We start from the raw sequence: 16,092 nt of genomic DNA, 5'->3' as shown, positions 1-16,092 counted from the left end.
GTGCATCATTATTGGGCAACTACATCTGGCGGTCCACCTCCAGTAGGCGTACACGCCGAAAAATGATGCATGGCAGAGCACACGGTCACTCTATCAGCACCATTATAGTTTATGGCCACTTCGGCACATACGCCCGAATCCTGTTTTGCAAGGGGTTTGGATGTAAGCCCCTACTGACCAAGGAATGGGTGACCAAACACAGGGTGAAGGCACCTTTATCATGTAGCAAATGGATTAGAAATTTGATTGCTGTGCATTACTTCCACCTGTCTCTTTTGAGGACTAACCAAGCATGTGTGAACGCTACAGTTCAGAGAAACATAAATTGCAGCATCAAGTTTCTGCGGGGCAGATTTTTTTTTTTTTTTAAAGTGTGTTCATTAGTATAGTATCCTGTATACAGCATATGATGCTTAGGAGAACAGAATATACAATTACAGTAGATGGGAGACTGGTAGGTGGATCTGTTGGAGCTAGTTTATATCTGGTATGCTTGTGATTTATATTTACTTGAGTTTTTATGTGTGCTCTCACAGTTAGATATTCAGACGCTACACTGCTGAGTTTGTGCCAAAACCACAGATTGTACAGTCTACCGCATATTAAATGTCTTCAAATTACTTAACATGGGTTCTGATGTTAGATGATATATTTTATAGAGAGAATCACCAGATTTCACAGTACAAATGGCATAGATTGATGTATATCTCTCATAGGCCTAATGAAGGTGTTCATATTTTGAAAATCCATGTCCAAATGGTCATATTAGTCTTTTTGAAAGTTTGCACTTTATCTCTGCTGACCAAACTGTGATGTGAAAGCTGTGATCCTACACTGCTAAGTACATGCTGCAGCTGAACTACGAGACAGAGTACGCTTGGACTTGTGAACTCTTTCACTCCACAAACTGGACTCGTACAGTATTCATTTTCATATCAGACCTGTACAGCTATTCGCATATGGATTTTCGAGTAAGTACACCAATGACATTAAGTCAGTGAGGTCTGTTTAGTAAAGCATCCGATTTGTATATTGAAACCTGGTAATAGGGATATTCAAGTATTTTGTTATGCCTTTTCCTTTAACCCTGTCATCTGCCTTCTCTTCATTAAAATAATCTAATATATAAAGCTGAATGTGTGTATGTATGTGTGTATGTATGTCCGGGATTGGCATCTGAACCGTCGCAGCTACAGCCACAAAATTTTGCACAGTCACACGTCTGGACCCCGAGAGCGTCATAGGCTATGTTGTGAGGTGAAATTTTAACCCCGTGCTTTCCAATTCACCAAACAATTTGGCCCCTATCTACATAATGGGGAAAAAGTGAAAGGAAAAGTGTTGGAGGCGTCGCAGCTACAGGCACAAAATTTTGCACAGTCACACGTCTGGACCCCGAGAGCGTCAAAGCTATGTTGTGAGGTGAAATTTTAACCCCGCGCTTTCCAATTCACCAAACAATTTGGCCCCTATCTACATAATGGGGAAAAAGTGAAAGGAAAAGTGTTGGAGGCAAATTAACAGCTGCCAGATGTGAACAAGGGGGACTTAAAGAATGAGAGCGATGGCGCCAAAGAGTATATACTGTACAGTTGCTAAGGTGGGGCCCCAACATGGGATAATCACCACACCACCACGGGGATATGAACACACACACAAAATGCGCCACACACTACCACGTGCTCGAACACATATACCACCCTCAGCGCACATTTCACCACACATACACCAACCTCGCCACATAAAAGTCGAAACACAAAAGTCGCCGCTCAAAACTCGCCACGCGCAAAACTCTCCACATGTAAAACTCGCCACACGTGCAAAACTCACCTCATGGAAAACTCGCCACACGCAAAACTTGCACACGCGGAAAAATTGCCACATGCACAAAAGTTGCAACACATGCAAAAGTTGCCTCACACAAAACTTGCACATACTCAAAAGGCACCACACATAAAACTCGCCACGCGCAAAACTTGCTGCACACAACTTGCTACACTAACCTGTCACATGCAACTCGACACACAAAAAGTTGCTACCTGCATGTCGCCACACAAAACTCATCTCACAAAAGTCGCTACATGCATGTCGCCACACGCAACTCAACACACACAACTTGACACACGATACTCGCCCTAAAACACACACAAGTCTGGTATTATCCTTCAAAAATAAAAATCTGTTTAATAAGCAGACAAACTACAAGAGCAACAAATGTACCATATAGGAATCCGGCAGCTGTCAGTCACATGACCTGTCTATTATGTGTATGTGTGAGCTAATATATACTGCCAGGGGGTGGGCTTACTGTTGGCTGGGGATTTATCAGGCTGCCAATTTAGCTTACAAATACTGAGGTAAAAATACTGACCAAATAACGTGTGAACGAGGTCTAATACAGGAGGAGATGACATACAGATATATACTATATACAGGAGGAGATGACACACAGGTATATACTATATAGAGAAGGAGATGACACACAGATATATACTATGTACAGGAGAGATGACACACAGGTATATACTATATAGAGGAGGAGATGACATACAGGTACATACTACATACAGCAGGAGATGACATACAGGTATATACTATATACAGGAGGAGATTACCTACAGGTATATACTATATACAGGAGGAGATGACACACAGATATATACTATATATAGGTGAGATGACACACAGGTATATACTATATACAGGAGGAGATTACATACAGGTATATACTATATATAGGAGGAGATGACATACAGGTATATACTATATACAGGGGACATGACACACAGCAGGTATATACTATATACAGGGAAGATGACATACAGGTATATACTATATACAGGAGATGACATACAGGTGTATACTATATATAAGGGAGATGACAAACATGTATATACTGAGGTGAAAATGAGAGGTGTGAGGTGAAAATGAAAAGGTGTGAGTGCAAAATGAGAGGAGTGAGGGAAAATAGTGGAGTGATCGGAAAATGACAGATGTGAGGTCGAAATGACAAGTGTTAGGGGGGAAAATAAGAGGAGTGAGGGGGAAAATGAGAGGTGTGAGGGAGAAAATGAGAGATGTGAGGGGGAAAATGAAAGATGTGATGGGGAAAATGAGAGGCGTGATGGGAAAATAAGAGAAGTGAGGTGCTATAACTAACCACAGATATTTACTATGCCCAGGCAACGCCGGGCTCTTCAGCTAGTCTTAAAATAAAACCTTTAAAAAAGTTTCTGAACCTTATACATCAGCTTTAGATTTTGAATATTTTAACTATTTGGCACATTTTTGATCATCTGGCATTGGAACGATTCCTTGTAAGATTTTGTATTCACATTAATAACGTAGTATCAGATGCCAGAGTAAGAGAGTTGTTTTACTACTCTAAAAAAGACCTCTCCATATGTTGGCTGAATTGTTAGAGCAGTGAAGTGAAAACAACTCCAGAAAGCATTTTGTCTATTTATATTGTATATATAGTAAATGATGATATTGTTAAACCCCATTTGGTTAGTAAACGCCTTAAAACTTTGTTTCATAAGACATTATATTATCTTGCTCTGACAATGACCTAAAAGGTCTCTTCATGGTTTCTCACTATGTAAAGACAGTCTACCAGATGGTTTTATGTCTGATAGTTCTTAAGAAGAAACACGACTGACAGTGGGAGGCTCTGACCCTTTTCAAGGCTGTGAACTGTGGTAGGACTCGGGAGGAACTGTTCTGAGCAGATAGCTTTCTAACCAGCTGTTGGAATTGAAAGCCTGTGAACCACATATGTAGATCCAGAGCTGAAGTCCTCCAGAGACTTCATAATCAGTTGTCAATAATGGAACTGCAGAATAAATGTCTTTTCTTTTATATTTTCAACAGATTTTATGTTTTGTGTTAATTATTTGTGGAGTGTAAATAAATCACCCTAACTCTACTAGTTTTTAATTTTCTGCACAAACTGTTCATATTGCTGTTCATATTGGTTATATGGTGAAAATCTGAAAATTCTACTTTTTTCATTGTGTATTTGCTGACCGATTTCTGTCTATGTAGCAGGACGACAGACATTTTAACGAACCTGTCCAAAGTTGGACACACTTGTTTATTCAATGGTTTTCCTTGTTCTCATTGTAATGTGCACATTATATATCCAGACTGAAGGCAGCAAAGCCACAAAAGGACACACGTGAAAACAAAAAAGATTAGCAATAAAGAAAACTTGTCAAACAAAAAAAACAATGTATATTAAAGGGGTCAGCAAAATGCCCCCCCCCCCCCCAAAAAAAAAAAAAAAAAAAAAAATACAAACAAACTGTGTATATAGCTCTTTCAAACACAAGTCTAGCAATATCTTTACGTAGCCAGTCCATTACTGAGAAGTCAGCGTTTGGAGCACGAGCATATGGTGATTGGCAGGTAGAAGAGCAGGAGTGTCAGATGCTTCATATCTACGGACCCATTTACATATCAATTTAAACACTGAGTTCAGTAATCGGTTATTAAAAATAGACTAGCTGAATCCTTCTAAGCTCTATGTAGAAACAGGAAGTCTCTCCTGATTTTCCGGCCTCTTTCTCCTTCCAGTGCCAGCCTCCTCCTGACTTATGCAAAGAATTTAAAGAGGTTGTACCGCCATAAAGGATACATTTAATTAAGCAGAAAATGTGAAAATAAACAGTTAAAAATTATGCTTCTTTAAAAAATAAAACAAAACAACCTTTCAACTTCTGAAATGGTACCCCTGGCCTTATTCCCTCTGTGACCTTTATCTATCCATCCATCCCAGTGGGCGATAAGGCCTCTTTCACACTTCCGTCGGAATGTAAACGTCGCAATGCGTCGTGCTGTGAAAAAAATGCATCCTGCAAAGTTGCCCGCAGGATGCATTTTTTTCACGTAGACTTGTATTACCGACGCATCGCGACGTATGGACACACATTCGATACGTCGTGCACTGGATGCTTCGGTACTTGGCGGCCCGTCTTTACGAAAAAACATTCAATGTAACGTTTCTTCGTCCGTCAAAACTGCCATTTCCGACCGCACATGCGCAGCCGGAACTCCGCCCCCTCCTCCCCGGAACTCACAATGGGCAGCGGATGCGTCTAAAAACTGCATCCGCTGCCCACGTTGTGCACAAAGTCCGTCGGAATGTGAAAGAGGCCTTAGCTGGCCACTTCTGGGTTCCTGTCTTTAAAAAAAAAAAAAAAAAAATTCCCCCACCCACCTCCAGTGTGTGCTCCATGTATGTTAGAAGCTCCCTGCGCTCTCAGAATGCTGGGAAGCGTGTCTAGTAATTGCAAACACACAGCCCGCACTCATCTGATTGGTCATTAGGATGGACGACTAAAGCTCACTGAGGCAAGAACATCCATTTCATAAGCTAACAGGTTGTTATTTTTTTGAACGGAGCATGCTTTTTAATAACTGTAAATTGGAAAAACATTTATATATACACTTTCTGCCTTAAATAAATGTAGATGTAGAACACATCATTCCGGCATTTGACAGCAGATGTAAGAACCTTATTTTAATTGCATGTGGCCTTGGTAGTGTGCCAGTTACCAAGGAGAGCACTCTGGTCATCCTGGCAACTACAAATGTGTCTAGTCCTGGCATTGAGGCACTTTGATTGATTTTAAGTTTATTTATTTTAGTTAAAAGGAATCTGTTAGCTATTTTTTGCTATGTTATCTGGTAGCATACTGTAGTGGCTTAGAAAGACCACGAAAAAACCCCACCAAGCTGAAAGGGGAAATCAAAGCGTATAGTAAACTAAAAGGTACAAATTTTATTAGCAAAATTACGTAAAAACTGAAAACAAAGTATCACTGCCAAATGCAGGGGACCAACGGGATCCAAAACAGCAAGTACCGCAAGAGCACATCAATTAATTTAGGGCAGCACGGTGGCGCAGTGGATAGCACAGCAGCCTTGCAGCGCTGGAGACCTGGGTTCTAATCCCACCCAGGACAACATCTGCAAAGAGTTTATATGTTCTCTCCGTGTTTGCGTGGGTTTCCTCCGGGTACTCCGGTTTCCTCCCACATTCCAAAGACATACTGATAGGGAATTTAGATTGTGAGCCCGATCGGGGACAGTGATGACAATGTGTGCAAACTGTAAAGCGCTGCGGAATATGTTAGCGCTATATATAAAAAAAAAATTAAAAAAAATTAATAATCATAAAATATGAATTGCATGAATGGCACAAATTGAGCACGTTAATGTCAGGTGCATTACCCAGGAAAAATCAAACCACTACTGATAGCCTAGTATAGGTGAATAATCTCTGGTGAGAGAGTAGAAGACAGGCATAGCAAGGTGCAGATGGCAGGTGCTACATATAGTGCATACAGTGCATGAGTAAGAGTATCCCTAAGGTGCAATGTTGAGGTGCAATGTTTAGCAGTACGCCGGTCCCTATTTATACTAATCCTGGCTAATCCTAGCTGACGAAGTCACGGGAAACGCGCGTAAGGGGCGGCAGACCAGGGGGAATCCCATGACTGTACTGATAATGTAAGTACTTGCTCAACATAATCCCATTAACGGACCAGACTTCTATCTAACAACCTAACAAGGAACTGGTGGCAGTCCTACCGGGCTGGCAAGGCTCTGTTTCACTGGTTCTAGTGAAAGTGGTCTCTCTCAACCTGGCAGGGTTGTGAGCGAGCATTGTGCCGTGATGGTGGTCGCGTGAGCCACCCTCACTCACTCCCCGTACCTCCCCGTGAAACGTGTGTGTCTGTGTAAAACTGTACCAAGCTGACATTACAAATTCTCAGGGGGTGCGGGGCATCAGGGTGTATGTGGGGAGACCCCCGACGTATTAGTTGCGTCAGGTGGGCCTGCGAGGTGCGGTGCTTCACAGCTTGCTATGACTGTCTGACGTGAGTTTATAGGTCTTTTATCTCCGAGTTCCTACAGACCACATCAAAGTTGAATGTTCAGGGAAATAAAAGGCTTGTATGAAATCCAATTGTAAAATGATTTAGTCCCAAATATATGTATTCCACCAAAAGGTGGAAAATCTCTTTCAAGTAATGGTATGAATTAATCATTAATGATTGTGGATCATAGCTTATATAGTTTAGTAATTTCTTCTCGATCCTTGTCTTTTTAGGGAAGCCTGTCATCGAGATATTATCAATTTACAAGTGGAGATGATAAAACAGTTTCACATACAATCGGTATGTATAAAGTCTATTTGCTTCTGGAAACACTAGGTGAAAAAAGATGTAGCAGAAACAAGAATAGTTTAAGTAAATGACTTACCATGTGGATTGATGAATCTTTGACGCATAGAAATTTAAAGAGTTTTGCGCACGGCGATTACAAGAAATATGTTCATATTAAGTGTTCTAGTGGAAGTAACATTGTGCAGACTCGCTGCCTCAGCATTTGTGGAGGAAAAGAATGCTTGTAATAAAACTTAATAAAGAAAGAACTATGGGAAAAAGAGGTTATTAAGAATGCATGTTACACTGCTTTATAAGTTACCGGTAGTCTGTTCACTTAATATTATTTTAATGCTTTGTAGCATTAGAGGGAAGGTTCATTTCACAGCTTGTAATGTGTCGGAGAGGGAGTTGGGGGAACCATGGTGCAATGCAGATCTTGTACGTTTATGGTGCTCTACTACTCGTTCTGAGCACAGAAACCTAGTTAATAGAAGTTATGTAAGATATAGCACATCTAAATATAGTCCTTGCTGGAAATCGTTACGCCTAGCAGATGCTGCTGAGTACATTTATACGTTATTTGTAAGCCTTGTTATCATTATGTATAACCCATTTTAAGAGCTGCATGAGGGAAAAATAAAGCGGTATCTCAGTGATTGGACATAAAAAGACTAAGAAATGTTGTTGCTTAGCTGTACATTTGGAGATGTTGTATGCTTTTTCTTCTTTTGCCTAGAAAAAAAAAATGTAATTATTTTTTTGGGTGTTGGTTTAAAAACATGCCAAATAATCTAAACTTTGTCTACTAACTCCAGTACAATAAATTACCGCAATCCGTTTTAACAAACACAACCTAGAGTTGAACTGATTTTTTTTTTTTTTTTTTTTTTTACTTGAAGGTTTTCAGTAGTTTTCTTTTGTATTATTTCTGTAGGAGAAATTGTTTTATTTTTGTCATGTTAAAGTGTTGCCTATTTTTTTTCTTCCTATTTAGGTATAAATAATGCATTTGTTTTTCATTGCCATATATATTTTTTTCACCTGTGTTCACCTTCCATTTCTGACTTCTTTTTTTATTTTCAGAGTGAAATTCAAATGTTACTTGAAAGATACTCCGTAAATGAAAACTTAGTCGCTGAGATAGAAAAGCTTCGTGAAGAGAATAAAAGGTTAAAAGCTCACTATTAATACGGCTGACTTTCTGCTGTAGGAATGTTTTAAGTGATTTTACATCAATACTCGTCATATTGATGACCTATTGGACTATTTCTTGGCAATACAGCCAGTAATTGTGCAGCAAGGCTTGTCTTGTCTCTATTTTTTTTTAGCAAGTGTGGACTCCTCCCCCCCTTCAAAAGAAAAAAAAAATTAAAGGAGTAAATGAATAGTTTACAGCAAACTCAACTGTGCTACTTTTCGTTGCACTGGGTGAATATTTTGGCCCTCCCCACAATGAAATACATTATGGACTTTCAGCAAGTTAATTTTTGATTTTCCAGTGTTCCTTTCTTTGATTCTGTACCTCTTCCTGAAAACTCGGACAAGAAAGCTATTACATCTCTTACCTCTTGGTAACCATTTGTTCTACACTTACTGTTACCTATTCAATATGTGGAAATGAAAGTGCTGTATAAAGAAAGTCGTCTACTTACCATAGGACTAAAGTGGGACAGCAGAATTGAATTGAAAAGTGCTCAAAGGGTTATCCCCTTGATCAGTAAGCTAGTCCCTGTTCATAAGGTAGAGGATAAATTGACATCTGGAACCTCTGAGAAGACTGATCTGACACACGAGAATCGGGTTACCTAGAGCACCATCTCCTTCGACCTTCACTCAATTCATTGTCTGCGTGATTGCCGGATGAAGATGAATAGAGGATCTTGTAACATTTTGGAATTACCATTTCACATGACCTCAGATTACAGTTTCTTCTCCTATGTAGCATTCAGTTATCTTTTAGTTACTGCTGGTGTATTAAGCAAAATAATTCGCCTTTTCAGTTGCCCACAATATTGATAATATTCAGAATTGAAAATTTCTTTTAACCCCTCCACTCTTGGGTGGGTTTAATATGGACCAGCAGTAGAGTTGGTGTGAATTGATTTGCAGGACCCTGTCCGTCTGCTGTGACTTTAATCTCTGGTTGATTGACGGGAGCCATGAGAGCCGTCCCAGCTCTCGTGTTGACTGGCCTTCCTGGTGCTCTGTCTTAGTTACGGCATGATACACATATGATGCCTCTGAGGTAGTAGTTGGTTCTTAAAGCTATTGTGCAGTGACCAGAGATTACTGACCTGGCTACTGGAATTGGTCCTGTGAATCGATATGCACCAACTCTAACCGACAGTGAAGAGCGTGGAGATGAGGTGGTTCTGCTGCTTTGGAATCTGGACTTGTCGCTGCTAGGGACAGAAATCAGCTTTTCATCTGGAAGTACTTGTCATGCAGTGATCACTGCATTTGTTCGCTGTGAAAGTTATGCTGGGAGCCATGCTGGGTAGTACGCTCCTTCTGTTTGGTCTTGTATAGTCATTTGAAGTGCTGATGGTGTATGCCCTGTGCCTCTCACCTAGCTGTATATGAATGTTCTCCCCCCCCCCCCCCCCCCACACACACAATTCTAAAGAACCCAACAACTCGCCCTTGGTCTCCTCTTAACGTAATTGAAGCAGCTTGTGGACTATTGGGTGAAGTAAAGAGTAACTCTGTGCTACCAACATTGTATACCACACAGCTCCACAATCATAATGTGCAGTAGAACATATTCTTGATTTCGCACACAGCCTACAGTGAACTTGTAACCTATTGCATATATACACCCAAAAATCCAGTGGCTGTGGATGATGCTTTCAGGGCCTCATTTTTTTTACATAACTAAAATGTATATACAGCAATTCCCAGGACTTAAACTAGCTATAAAGTTCTTATAACCTGTTAACATCCCTGCTGATCCAGTGGTCTCCTCCAGTGTTACACTTGTCTTTCACTGATGTGCATGTATGGCATGGTATCACTGTAGGACGAGAGAAAGACCTGTAGAATTGAAAGAAAAAAGGAATTGACAGGTGAATACTATCATTCTTTCTATATTTCAGCATTAGTTAGTTTTTGTATTCCTTTAATGTATACATCCTTAAATTATCAGGATTCTAAGGGACAGTTCTGGTAATCAGTACATAAGTAAAGTGGTTGTCTTAAAGTTCAAAATTGCAAAATGTTTTTAAAAACAAGCAAGTTTGCAATTTATCCCTTAACAAAGATTCACAAGATTGGATGGATTTTTATTTTCAAAGTGTACAGCATGTTGTCTAGCTTACCAACCAATCTGCAATCAAAGGGTGGCTGATTACCTAGGCAAGAAGCACATGGATCCGACCAGTCTCAGTATCCTTGCCTTTTTTTCTTGCTGCAGAGGCAAATCTGCCTCTTCTGGCACCCTGATAAAGAGCACAGTTCAGCGCTATTGTGCAACTATGCCACTGGTCTAAATTGTCAATCTTTAGGAATGGACCATCCCTGCCAAACAGTAGGCTGAGAGCATTGTGCACCTGAAGATTATCTAGAGACAGCCTGGGTTGTCTACTACTTGGGCAACTCCTTTTCAATCACTGCTTCCCCCAAGTAAAATAATACCTATACTCCCCTTAAGTGCAGTTGCCATTCCAGTGGTGTAGGCACTGACTCTCCCTGCAGCCACTTCCCTCTACCCTCTTTCAGACACATCGGACATCGAGATGAAGTGAGAGCGCAGCGACAGCTCTTGCTTCCTCCAGAAGTCCATTATCTCAAAGGAGGGGAGAGTTAATTGGCCACAGGGATGGCTTGACAAAAATGTCACCTGAGCCCAAGAAGCACGAGTCCCGACATGGCGCCAGCAACAGAGTTGAGTATACTGTAGGTGTTATTATTTTTGGGGAAAACATGTAATTCAGAAGGGATTGTCTGAGAATTGGACATCTTTAAGGTATTCCAGTTCATGCAATGCTTCCTTTATGCAAAAAAAATTTCCCCTGAGACATTCTTTTAGCTTGCTAACTGGGGAAAAAAATGAGACTAGGATAAAAAATTATCCTTAAATTGAATGGAAAAATTGACTTTATTTTTAGTCAAAATCATCTAGCCCTACATGTGGTACTGTAATCCAAAGCAATAGGTGGCTCTTCACTGAATTGAGATGACCATATGATGTCAGTGCTTTATTAATGTTCCGAAGTGCCTGTTTTTATATCCACTGTGGGCTTAACTTGGTGTTTTAAAATGCTAACTCTTGGCATGATTAAAGTTATAAATGATTTTTCATACAATGGTAAATATAGATGCATTTCTAGAAAATCTGTAACATTTTTATAAATATCTTGTATTTATTTAGCTAATAAAGTAAGATCTTGGTTTTTTTTGCATCATTACAAAATGATTTTTTTTTTTAATACGATATTTTAAATGAGAAAAGCTAGCCTTAGTGATATTTGTTTTGTTTTTAATTTTGGTTATTTTGGCGTGAAAGTGTCTTGTTAGACTTGTTCTAATTAAGTTTTATTTCAAATCTGACATGGAGAGTAATTTTATTTAAACCATAAATATAAATTTCATTTTAATCCTCTTCAGCACTACATCAATATTATGTAATAAGAGAAGCACTGGTACTGTGGCCAAGTCTGATTGATGTCTAGTCAAGCATGATAACAAAAATTAAAAGGTATACCTAGAGAATCATGGTGCCTTTATACCGATATTAAATCATTGAATGATTTAATGACCTTGAATTTTAATAAATTGCTTTTATATTAAAACAGTGAATTTGGTGAGTTTTCGAGCAGAACCCTTTTTACAGCTATAGTTTGTCATGCATAGATGTTAAGAAAAGTTTTTGTCAGTTTTCAGCAAAATTCCACATTCAGTGTATTGTCTTATAGCAATCTTCTAAGTTTACTATTGCCAGACATATTTAGTACTTAACTTAAACTGTACTACAATGCTAGTTTATATAATTTGTACATAAACTCTAATCTATTGAGAAAATGTAAAGCTTGACTGAATCAAACAAGCTGGTGAAATACATTGATGCAGAAATTAGCACTTTTGTATCCAGATAATAAGGAAACTTGTTCAGGTGATTGAGAAACTATAAGAGTAACACTGTTAGTTTGAGTTGGTCTTCTCATTCTTCCACAACAGCAACGGTGATGCTGGGGCTTCATAGTGACATGTTGCCTGAAAGAAATTTTCAGACAAGTTACAGGACCAACAATATTTATTCAACTTGTCTACGACCTGCTACCGTCTGAGTAGTTTATAGTTGCAATTTTGCCGTAAAATTTACCAGCCTATAATTTCAAAGCTTAGGTTTTGTCCTCTTTTTGAATATTGGCATCATATTTACAATGCACCAATCTTGTGGCACAGACTCTCTTATTATTGAATGTTGAAAACAGTGGAATCCCATGTAGACTGTAGACATACAATGTGCTTAATAACTAACACATAAGGTTTCAGAGTTCTTCACCCTAGACAAAAGAACAAAATGCACGGTTTGCTAAATCTGTCCCTATCAGTAATGATCAGTAATGAAGGCCATGGAGAGGTTTGTCCAAGAACCTTTAGGAATGAGTACTGGCCGGAGAGGTTTGATGGGTCAGATGTGGGGCATTTTGGCTTGAGCATAAATTTCAAAAGCGCGTACAGATTTCCTACAGTTACGAACTATAGTTGATCACCAAAAATACTTGCCCACAAGTCAAAGAACATTTTTAATCTCAAGGCTGTCCTGCGCAAACTAAGGTATTTCAATTCTGTAGGACTTGCAGACAGACTAAGGAGGAACTATTTTTGAGTGGGAGTATTGTTGGGGACTGATTTGAGATCTAGGGTAACAGAAGACATTGCTATACCTTTGGTGACAATAGAATTTGTTTAGAGTCCTCAGACTGAGATGGATATAACTTCGGGACGAGTTGGTTTGTGCTCTTTGTATCAAATCTAAATGTGACAACAAAATTAGTGATTATTATTATTATTATACATTTTTATAGCGCCATTTATTCCACGGCGCTTTACATGTGAAATACGGGGCAAATATAGACAAATACATTAAACATGAGCAAAAAACAAGACATACGGGTACATAAGGAGGGAGGACCCTGCCCGCGAGGGCTCACAGTCTGCAGGGGAAGGGTGATGATACACTAGGAGAGGATAGAGCTGGTTGTGCGGCGGTTCAGTAGGTTCAGTATCACTGCAGGCTGTAGGCTTGTCGGAAGAAGTGAGTCTTCAGGTTCTTTTTGAAGGTTTCTGTGGTAGGCGAGAGTCTGATGTGCTGGGGTAGAGAGTTCCAGAGTATAGGGGAAGCACGGGAGAAGTCTTGGATGTGGTTGTGGGAAGAAGAGATGAGAGGGGAGTAGAGAAGGAGGTCTTGAGAGGATCGGAGGTTGCGTGTTGGTAGGTACCGGGAGATCATGTCACAGATGTATGGAGGAGATAGGTTGTGGATGGCTTTGTAGGTTATTGTGAGGGTTTTGAACTGGAATCTCTGGGCGATAGGAAGCCAGTGAAGGGCTTGGCATAGGGGAGAGGCTGGGGAATAGCGGGGAGACAGGTAGATTAGTCGGGCAGCAGAGTGTAGGATGGATTGGAGTGGTGCCAGAGGGGAGTCCAGAGAGTAGGAGGTTGCAGTAGTCGAGGCGGGAGATAAGGGCATGCACTAGTGTTGAGTAGTTGTAGTGATGAGCGAATGTGCTCAAATAACGTGTACTCCAAGGATCTTGGGCTTTCTCGAATATGTTTGAGATCTTGCGGCTGTTAAGATAGCCACATCACATGCGAGGATTGCAAACAGGCAATCCCCCATGTGTTGCAGCTATCTAACAGCCGCAAATTATGCAGCCACAGGAATTCTAACATAATATTCAAGCTCGCCAAGATATTCGAAGAACACTAAGGCATGCTCGGATAATGTTATCCAAGCCTGTTTACTCATCACTAAACAAAATCGAATGTAAAAAATAAAGTCCAACTAGCTTGGCTTGTGTTCAGTCTGTCCTAATTACAAATAAGACATTTCTGTGCTTTGTGAGAACAATGACCATTTTTAGCACCTTTTGAAGGCCCAGTTAATTGCCAACAATTCACAATTACTGATGACATAATTCCTCTTGGCAGATGAAAACTTTATCAAAGGTGAGTGAGAGCTGGGTATCTTGAGATAACAAAACTCCTAATTCCAACCTCAAAGGCGTCAGCCTTCTCAATAAAAGGACACTCCAGCTCTCTGGCTCAATACTGGGTCAGATGAAAAACACAGCACACATTAACTCACACTTGCAATTGCAATTAACCACATCTGCCCCTGGTTTAGTCTAGACAATCAGTGGTTTGGCAATTTTGGGAAAACCTCAATCAATAAGGGCATTTAAGCACACAGATTTTTCTAGTTAAAATAACTAAGCAGCAATTTGGCAGTCATAGCCTGGTCATTCCACTGTGAGCTTGTGGCCCAGCGCCAAAACTCACTGCTGAGGCGTACTGCAAGATGTTACCTGGACGTGGTCATCATACAGGAATCCTAAGGTCACATGCACGTTGAGTATCTAGTGAGTTTTTTACCTCTGTATTTGTAAGCCAAAATCAAGAGCGGAACAGTCAGGAAAAGTATAATAGAAACATGTCACCCCTACTGCATTTTTCATCTACCAAACACTTGATGTGTGCATGAGGTCTTAGTGTTTAAAAAATAAAACTCAAAGGTGAAAAGTTCTGGCTCATCAGGGGATAGGGAAAAAGTCCAATCACTGGAGGTCATCTTGCAGCAGGAAAGTGAGTTCCACCTGCTGAGTCTCCAAACTAGATGAATGTGGGTGAGCCTAAAGTACAGATGATGGCTTTCCTTAAAAATAAAAGTTTTTACAGTAATTTGAAAATGAGTCAGTCTGGTTATCCTTGGATTCAAAAAGGGTCAAGGGAGCTACTATAGTGGTCGCTCTTCAAGATCTTCGACTGACTGGGCCAGGTCTTGCATTTGATCCACCACCGCTTGTAGGGATTGGTTGTCATTTATATCGTTACGAGGTCTGTCAGTGGTCGCTCTTAAAAGGGTTACAATACATACTTTGCGCTGGCCGCTTTATCAGGTCTCGGGGGAGCTTTTAGGGTATGTGCACACGTTGCGGATTTCTTGCAGAAATTTCCTGAAGAAAACCGGAAATTTTCTGCAAGAAATCTGCATTTTTTTTTTTGCGTTTTTTTTCCGTTTTTTTCGCGTGTTTTTAGCATTCTGCAAGCGTAATTAGCTTGCAGAATGCTAAAGTTTTCCAAGCGATCTGTAGCATCGCTTGGAAAACTGACTGACAAGTTGGTCACACTTGTCAAACATACTGTTTTTTCGCGGAAAAAAAGGCTACATTTGCACAAAAATTGCGGAATACACTTAAAATAATGGGAGGCATATGTAAGCGTTTTTTTCGCGTTTTTATCACGTTTTTATAGCGAAAAATACTTAACGTGTGCACATGGCCTTACACTTTTAACACACTGGTATGTGAACTTACAAAGGGGCCCTTGCGTGAAATAGTTTTTGGTTGGTGCATCAGGCAGGAATGGGCAGGTCTCCAAGTCAGAGCCAGTAGGGTGTATAAGGAACAAAACTGAAAGACACAAGAATGGTCAGGAAATGGGCTGAGGTCCAAGCAGGAATAACAAGCAAAACAAGGGCTAAACAAACTGCAGTTAACCAGAGGTAGTAATCACTATAATTGGCACTAGAAAGTGACTCATGAATTTAAAGGAACCAGTATGAAACATGTAACTAACTCAGTATAGTAGAATTGAACTTTGTCTCCTTACAATCACAAATCTCGCACATCTACTATATTGCAACTCCATTGCAAAACTGCATGCTCGGGGGATGGAAGGTGAAGCACTG

The 16,092-nt window shown here is 40.1% G+C and overlaps 1 protein-coding gene across 3 annotated transcripts in view; it reads left to right on the top strand.

Moving 5' to 3' along the window:
* NEDD1 (NEDD1 gamma-tubulin ring complex targeting factor) overlaps positions 1 to 11,583 on the top strand; it is a 70,601-nt gene extending 59,018 nt beyond the window's left edge. For 2 of the 3 annotated variants that reach the window (XM_077265519.1, XM_077265520.1), the window contains 2 exons: positions 7,121 to 7,187; positions 8,262 to 8,531. In XM_077265519.1, the coding sequence (XP_077121634.1) occupies positions 7,121 to 7,187; positions 8,262 to 8,366 (172 nt within the window). In that variant the 3' untranslated portion in view covers positions 8,367 to 8,531. Of the gene's footprint in view, positions 1 to 7,120; positions 7,188 to 8,261 lie in introns of all 3 variants that reach the window. The other variant, XM_077265518.1, reaches the window with a different exon arrangement.
* The last annotated feature ends 4,509 nt before the right edge of the window (positions 11,584 to 16,092 follow it).

This window comes from Ranitomeya variabilis, chromosome 5, assembly GCF_051348905.1.
Source record: "Ranitomeya variabilis isolate aRanVar5 chromosome 5, aRanVar5.hap1, whole genome shotgun sequence".
NCBI lineage: Eukaryota > Metazoa > Chordata > Amphibia > Anura > Dendrobatidae > Ranitomeya > Ranitomeya variabilis.
The sequence above is the reverse complement of the archived record's forward strand: the minus strand, read 5'-3'. Positions and strand labels throughout refer to the sequence as shown.